This window comes from Dromiciops gliroides, chromosome 6 (assembly GCF_019393635.1).
Source record: "Dromiciops gliroides isolate mDroGli1 chromosome 6, mDroGli1.pri, whole genome shotgun sequence".
Taxonomy (NCBI): Eukaryota; Metazoa; Chordata; class Mammalia; order Microbiotheria; family Microbiotheriidae; genus Dromiciops; species Dromiciops gliroides.
In genome coordinates this window covers 79489755-79509481 of record NC_057866.1, presented here as the reverse complement: position 1 = coordinate 79509481, position 19727 = coordinate 79489755, and the positions used below count along the sequence as shown (strand labels likewise).

Here is a 19727-nt window from a genome sequence, read left to right as displayed (position 1 = left end):
GGTTTAAAGTAATCTGTTACCGAGTTCCCTTCCAGTTCTAAATCCAATGGTCCTATTTATTAGGTTTTCTTAGTATAAAGCAGATTTACATCACTTATTACACAAACACACACACACACACACACAGACACTAAGTTGTGCTTGCTGAACATGCCTCCTGGACATGGGGTGAGTACTCTGTTAAAAAAGCATAAGCCCAGAAAGAGAACTGGGGACACCCAAACAAGTGAATCTCTATTAATAAACTGCTCCCCCTCATACTGAACTAGTCATAACATTAGTCCACGTACCCTCACTGAACCTTTGCAGGTATTTGAAGCCCAGGATCATATTCTCTGGCTTCAGAACAAAGCAAAACTCAGCAGTTCACCCAGGAATTGAACCCGTGACTGTGGTTTCCTCAAAACCACTGTCTTCTTGTGCCATTTTTGAAACCCAGGAGGGACTTTGCTGGGTGGAAGAGAGTCATTCACTCCTGCCTGACTGAAAGGAGTGAAAAAGCATTGGTGAAGCCCTCCTGTGGCCAGCACAGGACTAAGTGCTGGGGGATGGAAATGCAAATTCAAAGGCTGTGTCTGCCCTCAAGAAACGTTCTCTCTAACTGGGGGAGACCACATACACAGGGAAGTGATAACCAACAAGGGTCCCTTTGGTGCAGAAAGTGACAAGGATGATGAATAGGATCCTAGGGAAACAGATGGCTGGGGAATAGGGAGTAACTGAAGCAGGGGCCAGTTGGGGCAGTCACCAGTGAAAGCACTGGGGTCATCAGATGGAATTTCCAGGGATGAAAGAGATTAAACTTCCAGAGTATCAAGTATGATCTGGCTGCTGGGAAGGCTGTTGAGAAGAGAGCCAGGAGTAGGCAAAACATGATGGTAAGTGTGAGAGGCATTGGGGCTAGTTCTATGAAAAGAGGCTTGATCCTGGAGTCAGAAGAGATCTGGGTCCAAATATCCTGCTTCAAACACTTACCAATTGTGTGATCATGGGCAAGTCCTTCATCCTCTCTGGCCCTCCATTTCCTCATCTGTGGGTTGCCTTGCCCAATGATTCTTCACCCACTTTCTTTACTTGTAATTTTTCTCATTACAAAACTGTTTTATCTTAACTCTTCTAAGCAATAATGCAAATTTTAGCTTGGTTGGGAGAATCTTAACTTTATTATTTTTATTCCAGGAACCAACTGGATCCATAAAGGATGGGTTTCAGGAGAGGGAATATGTCTTATTCAACAAATATGTATTAAATGCCTATTATGTGGGCAACTAGGGGGCGCAGTAGATAAAGCACCGGTCCTGTATTCAGGAGGACCTGAATTCAAATCTGGCCTCAGACACTTGACACTTACCAGCTGTGTGACTCTGGGCAAGTCACTTACCCCTCTTTGCCATGCAAAAAAAAGGGGAGAAAGGGAAAAATGCCTACTGTGTGCAAGGCACTACAAAGCATGCTACATTTGTATATCTGTGTGTCCTCATGGCCCCCAGCACAGCCTTGAACAACATGGAATGGTACTGGTCTAGAAGTCAGGACAATTGGGTTGAAATTACAGGTGGGATACTCACTGTGTGATCTTGGGCAAATTCCATCATTTCTTTGAGCCTTGATTTTCCTCCTCTATAAAAAAGATTATGATCATATTTACCACTTTCTTCCAATAATTGTTGAAAAAACCAAATGAGATAATGTATCTAAAGTTCTCTAGAAGCCTTAAAGCACTATATAAGCATCAGCTCTTATCGTTATTATAACAGGTATAATTCAATGAATTTTGCTACCACACCAGATCTTTTGCGTTACTGAATAATATGCTTCGGTTTTAAAGAACCTGAAAAATGTGTCACCATCAATGCAGATCCCAACCTCCTTGACTCCTCCTGTAACTTAATATAAACAATCTTCAAGAGTTGCTGTCACCAAAACAAAAACAAACAAACAAACAAAAAAAGACTTGCTGTCATGATTCATCACCCTCTAGCCAGCCTGGTGATGAGTCTCTGAATTGAGTTAGGCTAGTCTTCAAATGGCAAATGCACAGTTCATCACTATGCCCATACCTGAAGCCTTTCCAGTATGGTCATTTTTATGTTGCTCTTTTAAGGTTTGCAAAGCACATTACAGGTGTTCTCTCATTTGATCCTTGCAACAACCCTGTGAGTTAGGTGATATTGTCCCCATTTTACAAATGAGAAAACTGGAACCAAAAAAAAGTTAAGTAGCTTGCCCAGGATCACACAACTAGAGTGGATTTGATCTCAGGTCTTCCTGACTCCACATATAGGCCTCTGTCCACTGCATCACCTCACTGCCAGAGCTTGAATTTCACTGGCATAACCTTAAAGAACATAGAATCACCTTTGTGCCATGGTGAGTCCTCACAGTAGGATTTTGAATACTATGACAGAATAAATGCTTAAATAATAAATCGCTCATTATCCCAAGAGCTGATTTACATGTATAATATTTCTGTCCTAGTAGGTTCCACACACACAGTCTACAAAGACAGGTTGATTTGAATGATATGTATGTGTTGTAAGTTTATATTCCTTATCTTCTCTAGGTTGCTACCACTGGAGATACTTATATTCCAGAATTCTTCCGACTGGAGCAGTTGCAACAAGAATTTAATTTTGCTTCAGATGAGGAGCTCAACAGATCTAAGAGATTCAGACTTCTACGTCTCAGAAGCCTGGAGGTACCTGAGTTCCGGAATTTTAAGCAAGTTCCCGTTTATGACCGAGAAATAATGGAAAAGGTATTCCAGGTAAGACATTTTCTCTGGGGAGCAGCTAGGTGGCACAGTGGATAGAGCACCAGCCCTAGATTCAGGAGGCCCTGAGTTCAAATCTGGCCTCAGACACTTGACACTTACTAGCTGTGTGACCCTGGGCAAGTCACTTAAACCTCATTTCCTGGCCAAAAAAAAAAAAGCCATTTTTTCCAACAACACTTTGAAGGTTCTCTGGCTCCATCCATATGGGTACTTCCTGCACCATGGCATTGTAAAGTGTCTAGTGATCAGCTGACTACAGCATACTACCTACCAATAATGACTTACATGTCAGAAATGGCATAAAAGACATTATCAAGAAGAAATAGAAATAGAAAAGGAGATGGACCTGTTATTTAGCAAGAACAAGGAATTAGCTGGTTATGAACATTTATATGTTCATACATTTATATGTATGGAATATACATGACAAATATGTATGTATATGCCATACATGAAATATCAAAGATCTAGTGTAGAAGCTCTGTGTGAGTGTTTATGAGCTCCCATGACAATCTGGTGTAGTCTATGGACTTCTCCTTAGAATCCCATTCTTAAATGCACAAAATAAAACATATAAGATTATAAGTAAAATCAATTATATTGAAATGCAGTTATCAAAAACATTTTTTTAAGAAACAAGTTGACACCAAATTAAGAGCTCTAGAGAAAGGCCCTTAGGAAGAACTTAATAAATGCTTATGAATTAATTGATAAATCCTAGGATCATAGATTTACAGCTGCAAGGGGCCTTAGAGTTCATCTGGTCCAACCCCATCATTTAATGATAAGAAAACTGAGGCCCAGAGAGGTGAGTTTTTTTCCTCAAGGTCATAAACATCAAGAGTATCAAAGATGGGACTCCAGATTCTTACTGCACCAAAAATGGTCAAGAAAAGTTGGCAAACATTTAAGTACCTACTGTGTGCCAGACACCGTGTGAAGCATTGGGGCTACAAAAAAACGCTAAAATACTCACCCCTCTTAATGGAATTCACAATCTGATTGGGGAGACATTGTGCAAGCACCTATGTACAAAGATTAGTTAGATAGATGATAGATACATAGATATTCTTTATCTATAGATACCTATAGATAAACCTCTCTCCTCTCTCTCTCTCTCTCTCTCTCTCTCTCTCTCTCTCTCTCTCTCTCTCTCTCTCTATATATATATATATATATATATATATATATATATATATATATGAGAATATCAATAGATATCTAACTGGATATCTACCTAATTCTATCTATTGATATCTACACACACACACACACACACACACACACACACTGATCTCAGGGAGAAAACACTAACATTAAGGAGGAATGGAAAGGCTTTAGCAGGGATGAATGGAGACTTGCAGGAAGGCAGGGAAGCCAGGAGGTGGAGTCAGAGAACTACCTGCAAAATATTTCTCTTCCTGGAGGCATCTATGCTTTGTCTCAACTTCCTGTAAGCTTTTCCCCAGCAGGCCATGGGCCTCACTCTGGTCTCACCATTTGGTGTTTGCCTCAACTTGACCAATTTTTTTCCGCCTCACATATCAGAGATGTTACCTGGGTTCATCCCTGACTTTGCTCTTCATCTTGAGATGCCAGCCTTCTTTTTGCCTAACCCTTCCTTTAGAAGACTTGGATCCACAACCACCCTTGGGTCTTTCCATTATTGCTTTCCATTGCCCTGTATTAAGCGAGTAGTAAGCCTATCACCTGTACCACATACCTGCATCCATATTTAGCCATTGTAGAGTCCATAGATGATAGATTTAGAGCTGGAAAGAACCATAGGGAATATCTAGTCCGATTCTCCTGTTTTACAAATAGGGTGAATGGAGCCCAGAGTACGGGAGTGAATGGGCTCAAGTTCCCACAGCTAAGTCTCAGAGCTGAGACACAGACTCTAAGTCTAGATACAGTGCTATTTCCACTACACCATGGCTACCCCTAAGAAAGGACATGGAAAAGACTGCAGAGGAAGTAAAGATAGACAGATAGGTTGCAATCATCCGTGGGAGAGGAAGTGCTTATATTGATGAACTCACGTATCCAGAGAACAGCATATTCTGAAATCAAATGAGAAGAGATAAGTAACCAACAGAGGAGATCAGATAACATTTACAATCGAGTTGGGGAGAAAAGATTATATGAAACAAAATCAAACAATGAAAGGCGGGCCGTACTTGAGTTCTTTGTGATATCAAAAGTAATTTTAAATGATAAAATTACATCTTATTTTGAATGCAGGACTATGAGAAACGGATACGTGACAGAGGTGTTATTGAAACCAAGGATCACTTAGATACTCATAGAGCTGTAGTGGCCAAGTACCTCCAACAGGTGAGAAAAATAAATTTGATCTTTTTCTCTTTTGCAAAGAATCTTGTGTTGTATATTACAAATTATTAATATGTTAGTTAACACAGATACAAATGTGTTTAGCATTGAAAAAAAAGAAAAAAGTCATGTGGCACTGATCCTAGACAGAAAACTCAAGTGTATTGGGACACAGGTGGTGTTTTCTTCTTTTCTTCCATTGGAAATGTGGGGCTTTGGAAAAGAAAGTAAGATGCAGGAAGTAAACAGCTGCCTGTGGAGATGATGATGATGAAAAACAGGATTTGGCTTTCTGGACCATGGCTAAACAAGCTGGAATTCGGGGTTTCTGGCTATGGACAGAGCATACCTCAGGAGAACTCAAAAGAACATTTGGGAAGCTTTCTCTGTTTGATGAAGCTGAGATTTAAACTAGAAATAGAGTAGGAAAGGAAAAATGAACAGCTAAAAATAGCAGATACTACAGAGACGATTAGCTCCTACACAGAGAGAAAAATTAAAATGGAGAAGGTGTCTGAATAAAAGGAAATAATTGGAAAGAGGGTCAAAAATAAGATTTACATTTCAGATACCTATATATCAAAAACAAAGTAGGGCAATAAACAAAGTGAACTTGATATTTTAACACAGAGAAATAAATTTGACCTCATAGGTATCATTTAGATTTAGTGTGATGTGACTGAAATATGGCAATGAAAGTACATCATAGAATAATAGATTAATGGATTAATTAGTAAGCATTTATTAAGCACCAACTGCTTGCCAAACACTGGGCTATGTGTTGGGGATACATAGATAACACAAAAGCAATACCTACTCTGAAGAAGTTTATATTCTACTAAGGAAGGTAACAAGCACATATATATATATATATATGTATATATATATATATACAATGGTATTTGAATTACTTAGAAGGAAGTAAAATAATGAAATTTATTGACATAATAAAATGTGCAACTTTTTACACCTTAAAAAAAATACAATATGTCCTCCCTTTGCTACAGTCACTTGTTTTAAACTATTTGGCATTTGAATTCACAAGATTTTGACACGCTCTTTGATTCCACATCATGAAGCTATATTTTTATCCCATTGGATATGAAACATACTTTTGATAATCAGTGCATTTTATGAAGTCTACATTTTAGTATAGTCCATAGATTTTCTTTTTTTAAATAAATTATATTTTAATTCTAAATTTAACCAACACCAAATGAGATGAAGATTTCCATAGACAAAGTAGAACAGAAAAAGATAACTTACCCTAAAGTAGAAAATTTCTATTATACTGAGCTTGTTTTTCTTTTTAGATATATGATAAATTCAACATATTTCCAAAACTTTCCTTTTTGACTATAAACATTTTGTCCAATAAATCTTCAAAACATATTTTGTAATGTGTTTTACAGTACAGATCCTATAGTACAGATCTCCCTACTTACCTTACTTCAGTTCTCTTCTATTCATGTTTTAAATGCTTCAGTGAGCCTCTTTTCTTCTTTGTTTTTCATTTTGATAAAATCACAATTCTCTCTTCCTCTACTACTTCCTGCTTCTCCAAAAACTTCAAGGATGAAAAAACAAATTTTTTTAATCAAATTGCAGAGCAAAACAAACCCCAACATTGCCCAAGTCTCATACTAGACCACATATTCATAACCTCTCAGTCAGGAGGTGGGTAGCAAAATTGATGAAGAGTTCATTTTTCCAAGGCTATCCTATAGTCCATAAGTTTTCAATGGAGTATAAATCATGTTAGTTCTTGAGCTATTGTAGTATGTTTCTTTTCTCTATCTCTTAGATAAATTTCTCTATCTTTTGGGACAAATTTGGAGCATGGTAAAAGGTCATATTGTAGTATTACGTAATCACTTGTGAATTTCTATATTCCAAAACATTTCTGCTTTTCAGAATATTAGTGTGTTTATCAGAATTTATTATTCCCTGAAAGGGAACAAGACTTGCGGGTCCACTGGAAGTTTAAAAAAAATCCTCAAAATATTTTTGGAGGGTCCTTTTTACAGTCCAGATCATACAAACTCACTTGCATTTCTGACAAGTTTTAATAGAGGGGGCAGCTAGGTGGCGCAGTGGATAAAGCACCAGCCCTGGATTCAGGAGAACCTGAGTTCAAATTCAGCCTCAGACACTTGACATTTACTAGCTGTGTGACCCTGGGCAAGTCACTTAACCCTCATTGCCCTGCAAAAAAACAAAACAAAAAAAAAGTTTTAGTAGAACCTTGAAGGATTGTTTTGCCCATGTGATGGGTTTTTTCCCCTTTATAGTAACAGTTACTGGCTATTTTTCTACCTATTCTTTTGACTAGAGAAGAATGAATAACAATCCCTCCAGGTCTCTGGTCCCTCTGAAGTCTGTGCTTATTTTCTAAGGATTAATTAAATTGTGTCAGAGCAATAGTCTGTCAGTTCTTAAAATTTTTCTGGTTTTCAAATGCATTTTCCTTTGTGTTTTTGTACAAACTGATGCTGTTTCATTGCCAGTTTGAATGTTCCTTGAAATGCTTTGCTTTCCCACACCAATAGCCACTGCAATATCTCTAACAGTGAATGAAGTGTGTTCTCTAAAGCTACAATTTTCCTTAAAGTAACAGTCATTGTTAAAAACCATAGAATTAAAAACACAATAAAAGAAAACACAAAACACATGTGTATGGTATGAAATATAGCACTTAACAGAGAGATAAATGAAGGGAAGGAAACCAACTCAATCCTTTTTCAGCTTGTTAGGGTCAGACAAGTTTCAGTAGAAGCATGAGCATTCCTTTCACAAAATGAAAGCATATCAGAGTTTTTGCTTGTCCCAAGCAATTTATATATCATCTTTTAAAAAAAAAACCAACCACAGAGTGCCTGCCTCCTTTTTTTTTTTTTTTTTTGCGGGACAATGAGGGTTAAGTAACTTGCCCAGGTTCACATAGCTAGTAAGTGTCAAGTGTCTGAGGCCGAATTTGAACTCAGGTCCTCATGAATCCAGGGCCAGTGCTTTACCCACTGTACCACCTAGCTGCCCCAATTTATATATCATCTTAAGTATATAGGAATATTTATACAGTGAATACAAAATAATTTGTGGGAGAGGCACTGATGGATGAGGAAAGACCTTATGAAAAAAATAGCATTTGAATTGAGCTTTGAAGGAAACTAGGGATCCAAGAGTCAGGTGAGGAGGGAATGAGTTCTTGGCATGGTGGACAACTGGGGCAAAGGCATAAAAAGGGGAAATTGGGTGTCACATATGAACAAATGGGAAGTTGTTCAGTTTGACTGGACTGAAGAATGTGTGAAGGGGTGTAATGTTTGAGAAGCATGGAAAGGCATGTTGTAGGCAGGTTGTGAAGGGATTTAAATACCAATCAATCAAGTAATGAGCATTGTTAATTTTGACAGAGCAGTCTGTATTTGATCCTAAAGGTAATGAGGAACTACTGGATTTTATTGAACGGGAAAGTGACATGATGAGACTTCTGTGTGAAGAATAGATTAGAAAGAATAAGACCTGAAGAAATTAAAGCAATGAAGAAGCTATTACAATAGTCTAGCCAAGGTGTGATAAAATCAGGGTGATGGCCTTGTGAGTGAATCTGTGGAGATGAACAGAAGTCATGGAGGTAGAAATAACTAGACTTGGCAACTGATTGTATATGTGGGATGAGGGAGAATGAAGAGTCATAGATGACTCTGAGGTTGCACACTTGAGAAACTAGAGTGGTAGGATTTCCTTGCCAGGTGTGTCTCAGAAATAGAGAAATTTATTGAAGGGTGGGTTTGAAGGGGAAAATGATGAGTTTGGGTTTTGGACATTTTTAATTTGAGATGTATTTGATATCTAGTATGAAATGTTCCATTGGTAACTGGTCATGTAGGACCGTAGTTCAGGAGAGAGACTGGGGCTGGATGACCTGGGGAATCATCTTCATAGAACTGAGAATAAAATCCAAGGTAGCTGATGAAATTATAAATAGTAGAGAGAGTAAAGAGTTTAAACGCTTTACATTTTTCTTCCTTTTCTTATTCATTAGGATCAGTGTTGATGGTATTTCTTTTTTTTTTTTTTTGCAGGGCAATGAGGGTTAAGTGACTTGCCCAGGGTCACACAGCTACTAAGTGTCAAGTATCTGAGGCCAGATTTGAACTCAGGTACTCCTAAATCCAGGGCCAGTGCTCTATCTACTGTGCCACCTAGCTGCCCCCAATAGTATTTCATTTTTGAGGGATCCCAATCCCTCTTGAACCCCCTTTGATTTTAGTGTCTCAGGTCACGGAATCATGCCTCTCATTTATGAAATCACTGCAATCTATATGTCAAAATTATCAGATGCTCTCTAGCACTCTCTCATGTGGGTTATCACAAATCCTAAGAAAACAGTCCCTTTTTCCCCAAGATTCTCAATCAATTCCATTTTATCAGCCTTGTTGGTCAGAATGAAGTATACTGTGGCGGTTTCCCTCATTGCTTCCTCTGCCTTCTGAGATATGGAATTGTCAGCAAGGCACAGTCAAGAATTTATCAGATTTTAGCAAAGCAAGAATAGCAAATGTTCAGCTAATTAAAATCCCTATCACTACTATATTTTGGCTCCATGCCAATTTTATTAATTGCTATAGGAACTCATTGTCTTTTTCTTCTATCTGACAAGATAATATATAGTATACCACCATCACAAGACTGCTTCAATTACTCTCTCCATTTGTTATGTTCCAGATACTGTCCACTATGCTTCCATAGTAGCATTTGTGGATTTTCTTGCAGAATTGTGGAAAGATAGGCTTCTTTCCCTTCCATCCATCTCCTCCCTGCCCCTGACCAAACCAATTTATTTTACCATAATCACTGCTCACGTGTTAAACATTAAAAGTAGCTCCTCCCAACAAAAAGTCTTGGGGATCTCTGGATCATAGGAACCATCACTAATTGATAAAACACACAAAAAATGGACTTAAAACTTCAGGATTAAAATTTTAATTTGATTATTAAGGCAAATTGTAGTTCATTCATAATTAGGCATCAAGTTAGATATACAGGTGAGGGTTTTTTGGAATCAAGCCCAAACCTTTAAATTGCATTAGAATAATAATGCATAGGGGCAGCTAGGTGGCGCAGTGGATAAAGCACCGGCCCTGCATTCAGGAGTACCTGAGTTCAAATTTGGGCTCAGACACTTGACATTTACTAGCTGTGTGACCCTGGGCAAGTCACTTAACCCCCATTGCCCTCCAAAAAAAAAAAAAGAATAATAATGCATAGTGCATTTTAAAATAATAATCTACAAAACAGCATGAAGGAATAAAGTACTGAGTCAGAACACTGAGGTTCAAATCTTACCTCAGACACATATTAGCTGTGTGATCATTGAAAGTCACTTCATCTCCCAGAGAATCAGTAAAATGGGAATAATAAGACTGGGAATACTTTTCAAAACTTAAAGTCCTAAATAAATGTCAATTATCATCATGAATGTACTGAGAAAATTGCAAGTGAACCTGACTTTTTCCCTCCCAGGTTAGAGAATCTGTGATAAACCGTTTCTTAATTGCAAAACATCATTTTCTTCTTTCGGATCTGGTTGTAGAAGAGGATGTTCCCAATATCAGGTAAGTAAGGGGAGAGGGGGAGTGGGGAATGTTCTTTTTAGAATTTTGAGTTTTGTTACCTTGCTAACATTAGTGGCTTTTGTCAAGTAAGGATGGCCTGTAAATGTAGGATTTCCTCATCATTCAAGTCTCATTTTGTCCCAGGATATAGCTAGTAACACATATAGTAAAGTCCCTGCTCTGGACACACACTATGAGAAGGAACTTTAAGCAGTGGCAACACAAGGCCTGCAGCTAATTGGCTACAACTTCCTTTCCCAAGCTCACTTAACTAGAGCCCTTCTCACCCCTTATTTCATTTCAACAAGAAGCATTTAACAAATGCCCACTCTTATGCAAGGCTCATCAAATGCTGGGAGAAATTCAAAGAGAAATTTTCAATCTGACATGTACAGAAACAAAATACTCTAGGAGGTCTGAGAAGGGAGAAATTGCTTTGGGTTTGAGGGGGAGTAAGACTGGGTAGGGAGGGTGAATCAGGGTTGACTAGATGGCATTTAAGATGGGCCTTGCTGGATGGTTGTTATTTCATCAGGTAGAGATGAAAGAAGATGGCATTCCAGGAACAGAAAACATTATGAAATTATATACAAAGATGGCTTTACCAATTCCTACCACCTTCTTTCCTCCCATAGGGCTGTTAACCCAAACACCATCCTTCCATTTCAATTCTAACTCCCTCCCTCTTCCCACCACCATCCAATTTTTACCTCGCTATCATAGAAGCATAGGGATTTAGCTGACCAAGGAGAATAGCCAATGGAAATGGCGATGGAATGGATCTGCTTATATCAATGGGAAAAATACCATGGCCACAGTCAGTGGGAGGACACCTGGAAAATTCATATAAGTCATTAGTAGACTCTATTTCCCTTGTCAATTTCATTTCTATAAATAACCTCGAAATTTTCCCAAAAATCCCGATTTCTCACTCTGTCCTCTCACATAATCTCTATTTCAGCCAAACTGGACTGCTAGGTATTTCTCAGTCTCATCACATACTCTCCTGCCTTCATGGATTCACACAGGCCCATCTGCCGAATCTGAAACAGACTCCTTCCTAATCTCCCTCTACTGACGTCCTTCTCTTCCTTCAAGGCCCAAGTTGGTCAGGCACGACCTTCTCTATGAAGTTTTCTCACATCTTCCCCACTACAGGCAACCTCTCCCTCCTCAGATTTTCAGAAAACACATTGTCCCGATGTCTGTGTGGCTCTTATCCCATTCTGCCATATCACACTTATTTAAGTACACATCTGATTTGCATTTTTAGATTATAAATTCCTTGTGGCCCCCAGTGCCTTATATAATACTGTACATTAAGAAGCTTAATAAATGTGTTACATTAGGTTATTTTAGGTCTTAAAGTTTGAAGGGCTATTACTTACTGCTCATCCAGTTCAACCTCCTCATTTTATAGAAGAAACTGAAACTCAGGTTAAATTAGTTACCTGAGATTGTACAAGTATTAAGTAGCAAAGCCAAGATTTGAATCCAGATCTTTTTTACATTTCTTTCCCTTTTTTCCCTTTTTTTTCCCTTTTTTTTCTTTGTGATGAGCTATAACTATTTCCCTCAAATTGTTGAATAAGAGAAAATGGAGGGGGCAGCTAAGTGGTGCAGTAGATAGAGCACCGGCCCTGGATTCAGGAGGACCTGAGTTCAAATCCGGCCTCAAACACTTGACACTTACTAGCTATGTGACCCTGGGCAAGTAACTTAACCCTCATTGCCCTACAAAAGAGAGAGAGAGAGAGAGAGAGAGAGAGAGAGAGAGAGAGAGAGAGAGGGAATTGAATTATGTCAAAAACTATGTACTGGGGACTGAAGGGGTGAAGGAGGAGAAAAGGCAAGCATGAAAATATTCTGAAGCATTTCTTGTGACTACAGGGTAGCTGAATTTATGATTTTGTGTCATAAATGTATCGTCAGTAAACATCTTGCCTTCTGCCATGGCTTCTTTCTAGCTTTCCACAAAATTACCTGGCTACCTGCCCCCCCCAAAAAAAGAACATTTCTGTTGCAGAGATTTTCTTTCTTTAGAAACATTAAGGTAGGAGAATGCAAGAGAAACTGGAGAAGTCTACTACAGAGTCCATTATAGCCCACACACTCTTCCTCTACTCAACCCCCAACCTTCAGACACTTCTCCTTGGGTATCCAGGACTGGAACTCAAGTACAACAACCATCTATAAAGTTACCTTGATCAGGTATAGGGTTGGGTATGTCCAAAGTAACAGTCACCAAAACCCTCCTGCCTACACTTTGGGGAAATCCAGGTCCTTGGTTTGTTTACAATCCTGCAAGTTACTTGTAGAATAGATACATATTTTTCATTTATGTTGTTTCTTTTTCTGCATGCCATTCTGCTTTATTTGGGGCATTAAGTTCTGATGGCTCAGGGTATGTGCTCTCCTATTTTGTTTTTGCATTTATCTGGTAGTCTGCTTCTATGTTTGGTACTCTCAGTTAACATGCCATAGCTCCCTGTGTAGAATCCCTCATAAGTGGGTCACTCTCCAGGATCAGAGCACTGACTTAGGGAAGTGCTTAAGCAGATCACACCCCCTACCACCAGTCCCACAATAACTTAAAAAAGAATTCCAAATTCATGCCCATTTCCTTGGAACAAGCTGCCTACCCCTGGTACTAACAGAGCATGAATCTACAAATAGCCAGAGCTGGTAGCTAATCAACTTTCTTAAAAGAGCTTATCTATCCGTGGGACCTATGACAGGTGTCTTGGTAAGAATCTACCTTGGGGGCAGCTAGATGGCGCAGTGGATAGAGCACCAGCCCCGGAGTCAGGAGTACCTGAGTTCAAATCCGGCCTCAGACACTTAACACTTACTAGCTGTGTGACCCTGGGCAAGTCACTTAACCCCAATTGCCTCACTAAAAAAAAAAAAAAAAAAAGAATCTACCTTGTTATCTGAGTTCAAATCCAGCCTCAGACACTTGATACTTACTAGCTCTGTAACCCTGGGCAAGTCACTTAACTTCAATTGCCTCACCAAAAAAAAAAAAAAGAATCTACCTTGTTATCAGATGATGTGGGCTGCCCAACGGAGCATGAAGCCCAACCAGGCACTGAAAAAAAAATGTCCCTAAGTAGGACCAGCTCACACAGTCAAGCCCCAGAGTCAGTTCTATCTTAGGCTTTCTTTCATCAGAGGCTAAAGCAAGCTCATGTCTCAAAGCTGTTCAGAGTGTTGGCCTCTATCTTGTCTCACCTCCAAGACCGTATATAGAAAATATTTTCAGTTAGAACACAGCAAGGACCAGAGACTACTTATATGGGAGCAGGAATCACTGAAGCCTACAAAGCCATGCCAGTCCATTGTGGCCAAATGAGGACTATGTATCTCTTACTCAAGGAGCAGCCAGGCTAGGCATGCAGGAGATTTTCATTATGAAGTTGGCCACCAAGTGAAGAGAAATATTTTGGCCATAGTAACTCACAAAATCTGGAGTCATTGTGACACAGATTTATTTTTTAAAACCCTGATTTTTTTCAAAATATTAAAGAAAAGCATTATCTTAGAAAAATTTTCTATGCTCTGTGACTCAACAGTGTTCTACTTTATCTTCCTTCCCTTAACCCGGAGTCCATGACCTTGTTTGTTTGTTTTATAAACTATTTTAATAACTATTTCAACATAATTGTTTCCCTTTGTGACCCTATGTATTTTATTTTAAATATTTTTAAAATGTCATTCTGAGGAGGGGTCCATAGGCTTCACTGGACTGCCAAAGAGATCCTGCCTTAGATAGAATCACTTTCCTCTAGTCACTTTTTTGAAAAATGTATCATCCTCCTCAAGTGAACAAAGTAGACAAAGAGAGCCTCCAGTGTTGAGGACAGAAAGTTCTGGAAGAACTGAATTACCCTGAAGGCCAGATAGAGACTAGGGAGAGCTACCAACCCTCTCGATTCTGGGGTGAAATCCTGCTTTAGAGATCAAATAAAGAAAACCGGTGGACGGGCCTGGGGCTCAGCTGTGGTAGCTCTTACCCGTTTAGGGCCCTTACTTCACATGAACATTGGTCAGTGCTCTGATGCTTCACAGAGAGGCCATCTTGGCTCCTTCCATAGGATTCTAGCCATTGCCCTGCTGGGCTCACTTTGTCCCTTGACCTTTTAGCTTGCTGTCCACAATTCCACCTATGGAATGAGATTTAGTTAAAGGTGGTGTACACATAGTTTTAGCTTCTAGATTCGGATTTAATTCTTTGGTTCGTGCTCTTCTTCCTTTTTCTTTTTTTTTTTTTCTGACACATTGTTTTCAATCATTAATTATGTATTGACTGAAAAAAAATTATGTATTGACTGTCTATTATGTTCAAGGTATTGTGGGAAGCCCTACGAAGGATACAAAGATGTATAAATGCTGCTGTTCAAAAGCTAACAACCTGGTAGAGGAGAGAACATGAGTACATAGATAAATCAAATACAAAGTAAAATGTAGTAAGCGCCATCTAAGTGATATAGGCTTTTCTTTCCCAAATTGGATTTTATAACACTTGATATTCTACACAAAGTGGAGAGAGATTCCCTAAGAAAATTGTGTTGCTAGAGCTATTTTCTTTACAAAAATATTAAGCATTAAGTTGCACACATATCAAAAATACTTATTCTTGGGGCAGCTAGGTGGAGCAGTGGATAAAGCACTGGTCCTGGATTCAGGAGGACCTGAGTTCAAATGTGACCTCAAACACTAGACATTTATTAGCTGTGTGAACCTTGACCAGTCACTTAACCCTCATTGCCCTGCCCCCCCCAAAAAAAAACTTATTCTTTGCATCATTTCTTAAGATATGGAAATAGACTTAATTTCTTTCATTTTGCTCCAGAATTGTCTGTTTCCTAATTTTTTTTTTATTGAGGGCATTCCTTATCTTCAGAGCCCCAGGTCATGGATTTATATATTATATAATTGTTTCAAGTCCAAAGATAGCCAAATTTAGATAAGTGCTTGCTGGGGCAGCTAGGTGGCGCAGTGGATAGAGCACCAGCCCTGGAGTCAGGAGTACCTGAGTTCAAATCCGGCCTCAGACACTTAACACTTACTAGCTGTGTGACCCTGGGCAAGTCACTTAACCCCAATTGCCTCACCAAAAATAAATAGATAATAAATAGATAAGTGCTTGAGGAGTCCAGAGGAGGCAAATATTGTTTCTAATGGAAGAGATTTTGAAAGGCTCTTTTGAAGATATGTCAATGGAATTGGGTGCTGGAGGAAGAGTAGGATGTGGATATGTGGAGAAGGAGTGTGGGGAACATTCCTTATTAGAGGAAGTGAAATAAGCACAATTTCAAGAAAAGGTATTTTGTTAAACAATTAAGAGAAATGATTATTAAATAAATTATTTGGGAGATCCTTGCCTTTCCCAAATATTTACCCCACATAGATTATCTTATCTAAGTGGAATTGTCACCCCACACAACTGAAAAATCTTACAAAGAATTTAAAGTGAATTCCAGCTCCACTTTGGCAGGTTTGGGCAGGGGTCTAGATTACCCAAGGCTGGGGATAATTTGGAAGGAAATAACATAATCAAAGTCACATTCCCCCAGCCCTTCTTTAGAATAGGTCCACCTCTCATTATAATATTCATTTTTTTCTCATTACTTGTTAACTAATAAGAGTTGATTGCCACCCTTAGGAACACCCACTCTTCTAAGGGCATATACACATTGAGTGGGTTCCATGAGGGGTCTTTGGTATTCAAGAGTGTCACTTTCCCTTTTTATTAATTATATACTAGCAGGATTAATAAAATTATTAATTACCCAGAAACTTTATCTCTCAAACTTTTTATACATTATACAATTAATGGACTGATCTGGTTGGAAATGAGGATTCATGTAGTGGAATAGTATAGGATGGGGTGAGAAAGACCAGAATTTCAATATGCTTCCTTTGGCAGTGGGCAGTTAAAATAAGTTTAGTAAATCCCTACTAAATTGTCTTTCCCATCAGAGTGGGTTATGTAGGTCAACCTCAATCTCCTAGGTGGTCAGAGGGTCTCTGAAAGATCTTTGAGGTCTCATGGTCTTTTGAACTTTTACTTTCTAAAATGTCCTTAAGATTTAGTAACTCCATTCAATACAATGATCCACCACAACTCCATAGGATTCATGATATAAAATGCTCTCCACCTCCAAATTAAGAACTGATGGATTCAGGGTACAGATTAAAGGATTTTTTCCTTCATTTTATAGCTTTTTTTTTTTTTCCAGAACACAGCTAATGTGGAAGTATGCTTTGCATGACTGTGTTTGTGAGAAAGTGTCAGATTTCTCACCTTCTCAATGGGAAAGAGGGTAGGAGATAGAAAAGGGGAGAGAAGGTGGAACTGGAAATTAAAATAAATTAATAAAACGTCTTTAACATCCTATTCTATGGTCATTAGCATTCTGGGTGTGAGCCTCTTCAAGTTGGCAGAACAAAAGCGACCTCTGAAGCCTAGAAGAAAAGGAAGGAAAAAGGTTCCAACACAAAATCTGTCAGATGGAGACATCAAAGTCTTGGTGAATGTGCTTAGAGCCTATGACATTCCAGTACGGAAACCCATAACCAGGTAAGAAAGAGCTACCCCCTGGCCCAAGGTGGGACTGATGCTTAAGGGGTAGATGACACTTGAAAGCTCATTTGGTCCAATCTGCATCTGAAAAGAGCATCCTGGGGGTAGCCAGGTGGAACAGCAGCTAAAGCACTGGCCCTGGATTCAGGAGGACCTGAGTTCAAATCCAACCTCAGACACTTGACACTTACCAGCTGTATGACCCTGGGCAAGTCACTTAACCCTCATTGCCCCACCCTATCCCCCCAAAAAACAAATAAAATATTCATTTATTCTATTGGGAATTTATTCTATTCTATGTACTTATTTCCCTAAAAGTTGAAGCAAAAGTTGTTCTGCAAACACTGATTACTCATCACTCATATTTCTTCTACAGTGTTTTGTTTTGGTTTTTTGTTTTGTTTTGGTTTTTTTTAAGTGAGGCAATTGGAGTTAAGTGACTTGCCCAGGGTCACACAGCTAGTAAGTGTTAAGTGTCTGAGGCCGGATTTGAACTCAGGTATTCCTGACTCCAGGGCCGGTGCTCTATCCACTGCACCACCTAGCTGCCCCAACTTCTACAGTGTTTTAAGGCTTACAAACCCCTCTTAAAGGCTTATAGAGACCAAAGAAAGAGGCAGTGCAAGTATTATTATCCCCATTTTATGGATGTAGAAACTGAGGTTACTTGCTCAGGGCTGTGTTACTAGTGATTAAATGAGCTGGAATAAGAGCCCAGGTCTCCTGCCTCCAGGTCCAGGGCCTTTTTTTATTATAGCATCTGGCCATATTAAAAGAGACCTCCCCACTTTCTGTCTGATGCTGTGCTTCATTTATTTTGTGAAAAGTGAACTGTGATTCAGGTGATTACCTCATCTGGTTAAAAGGAAAGGCCTTCGCATTAAGAAATAACACTTCTTGGGGGCAGCTAGGTGGCGCAGTGGATAGAGCACTGGTCCTGGAGTCAGGAGTACCTGAGTTCGGATCCGGCCTCAGACACAACACTTGCTAGCTGTGTGACCCTGGGCAAGTCACTTGGCCCCAATTGCCTTACTTAAAAAAAAAAAGAAATAACACTTCTTTCAGGGGGATGAGGCCAAGAAGTGCAGCAACTCTATGTCCTGGTGCTTCTTAGCTCCAGGGGTCACTAGGAAGTCTGGTCCTTTCCATCTTTGCTACTCTTAATTCTCTGTCCCTCCTCCTCCCTTTTACTTCATCTTATTTCTCACTCTTGGCCTACTCTTATAAAGAGAGGCAGGCAGTAAGGTGTGTTACTAGGAATCAGAAGACCTGAGTTTGAGTTCTGGCTCTTACCATTCACTAAAAGTCACTATTTTTCTGAGCTTCTGTTTACTCAACTGAAAAAAAAAGGGGGGGGGGGTGAAGCTGGTAATACTTGTGCTAACTCACTTTACTGTTGTGAGGGCCAAATGGATCTAGCATAAACTATGTCAGTGCGAGCTATTTTTATTGAATGCAAATGGTCTCTTGTTGACATTTTTCCTGGTATTTGGTCATCACAAAGCCAAAAGATCCTAGTAATAGTCTCCTGTTGCCTGCACAAGAAGTAATACCATTATATGACTTTCTCTTATCACTAACATGATCCCTTCACCCTAAAATATCACAGTTTAACAGTGAAATGAAAAGGTGTGTTTCTCATAAAATATATACTTGTTGATTCTATTATTAAAGCCTCTGGACAGATTTTTTTTTTTAGAAGTCAGTCCACTTTGCCTCAAATAAATAAATACAGGCATACCTTGGAAATATTGCGGATTCAGTTCCAGACTATCACAATAAAGATAATATCGCAATAAAGCAAGTCACATGAATGTTTTTGGTTTCCCAGTGCATATAAAAGTTATGCTTAAACTATACTATAGTCTATATTGTCTAAAAATAATTTACATACCTTGATTAAAAACATACTCTATTATTTTAAAAAATGCTAACCATCATCTAAGCCTTCAGCAAGTCATAATCTTTTTTACTGATGGTGGGTCTGACCACAGTGTTGATGGCTACAGGCTCATCTGGATGGTAGTTCCTAAACACTGGGTTGGCAGTGGAAATTTCTTACAATAAGACAACAAGCTGCTTCGTGATTGACTCTTCCTTACATTCATTGTAGGGTTATTAATTGGCCTAATTTTAATATTTTTGGGTCTCATGGAATAAGGAGGACTGAGGAGGAGTGGGATGGGGGAACAGCTGGTAGGTGGAGCAGTAAGAACACACACAACATTTATCCATAATACATGGGCACCATTTGCTATGCCCCAAAACAATTACAATAGTAACATCAAAGATCATTGATGACCATAATTGATATAATGATCATGAAAAAGTTTGAAATATTGTGAGAATTACCAAAATGTGACATAGAGATGCAATATAAGCACATGCTGTTGTAAAAATGGTGCCAATA

At 38.9% G+C, this 19727-nt stretch overlaps 1 protein-coding gene across 1 annotated transcript in view; it reads left to right on the top strand.

The window, feature by feature from the left end:
* CC2D2A (coiled-coil and C2 domain containing 2A) overlaps positions 1-19727 on the top strand; it is a 139702-nt gene that overhangs the window by 80682 nt on the left and 39293 nt on the right. Inside the window, exons 22-25 of the mRNA XM_043969640.1 lie at positions 2564-2767; positions 5021-5113; positions 10637-10728; positions 17147-17314. Coding sequence (XP_043825575.1) covers positions 2564-2767; positions 5021-5113; positions 10637-10728; positions 17147-17314 — 557 coding nt within the window. The remainder of the gene's footprint in view (positions 1-2563; positions 2768-5020; positions 5114-10636; positions 10729-17146; positions 17315-19727) is intronic.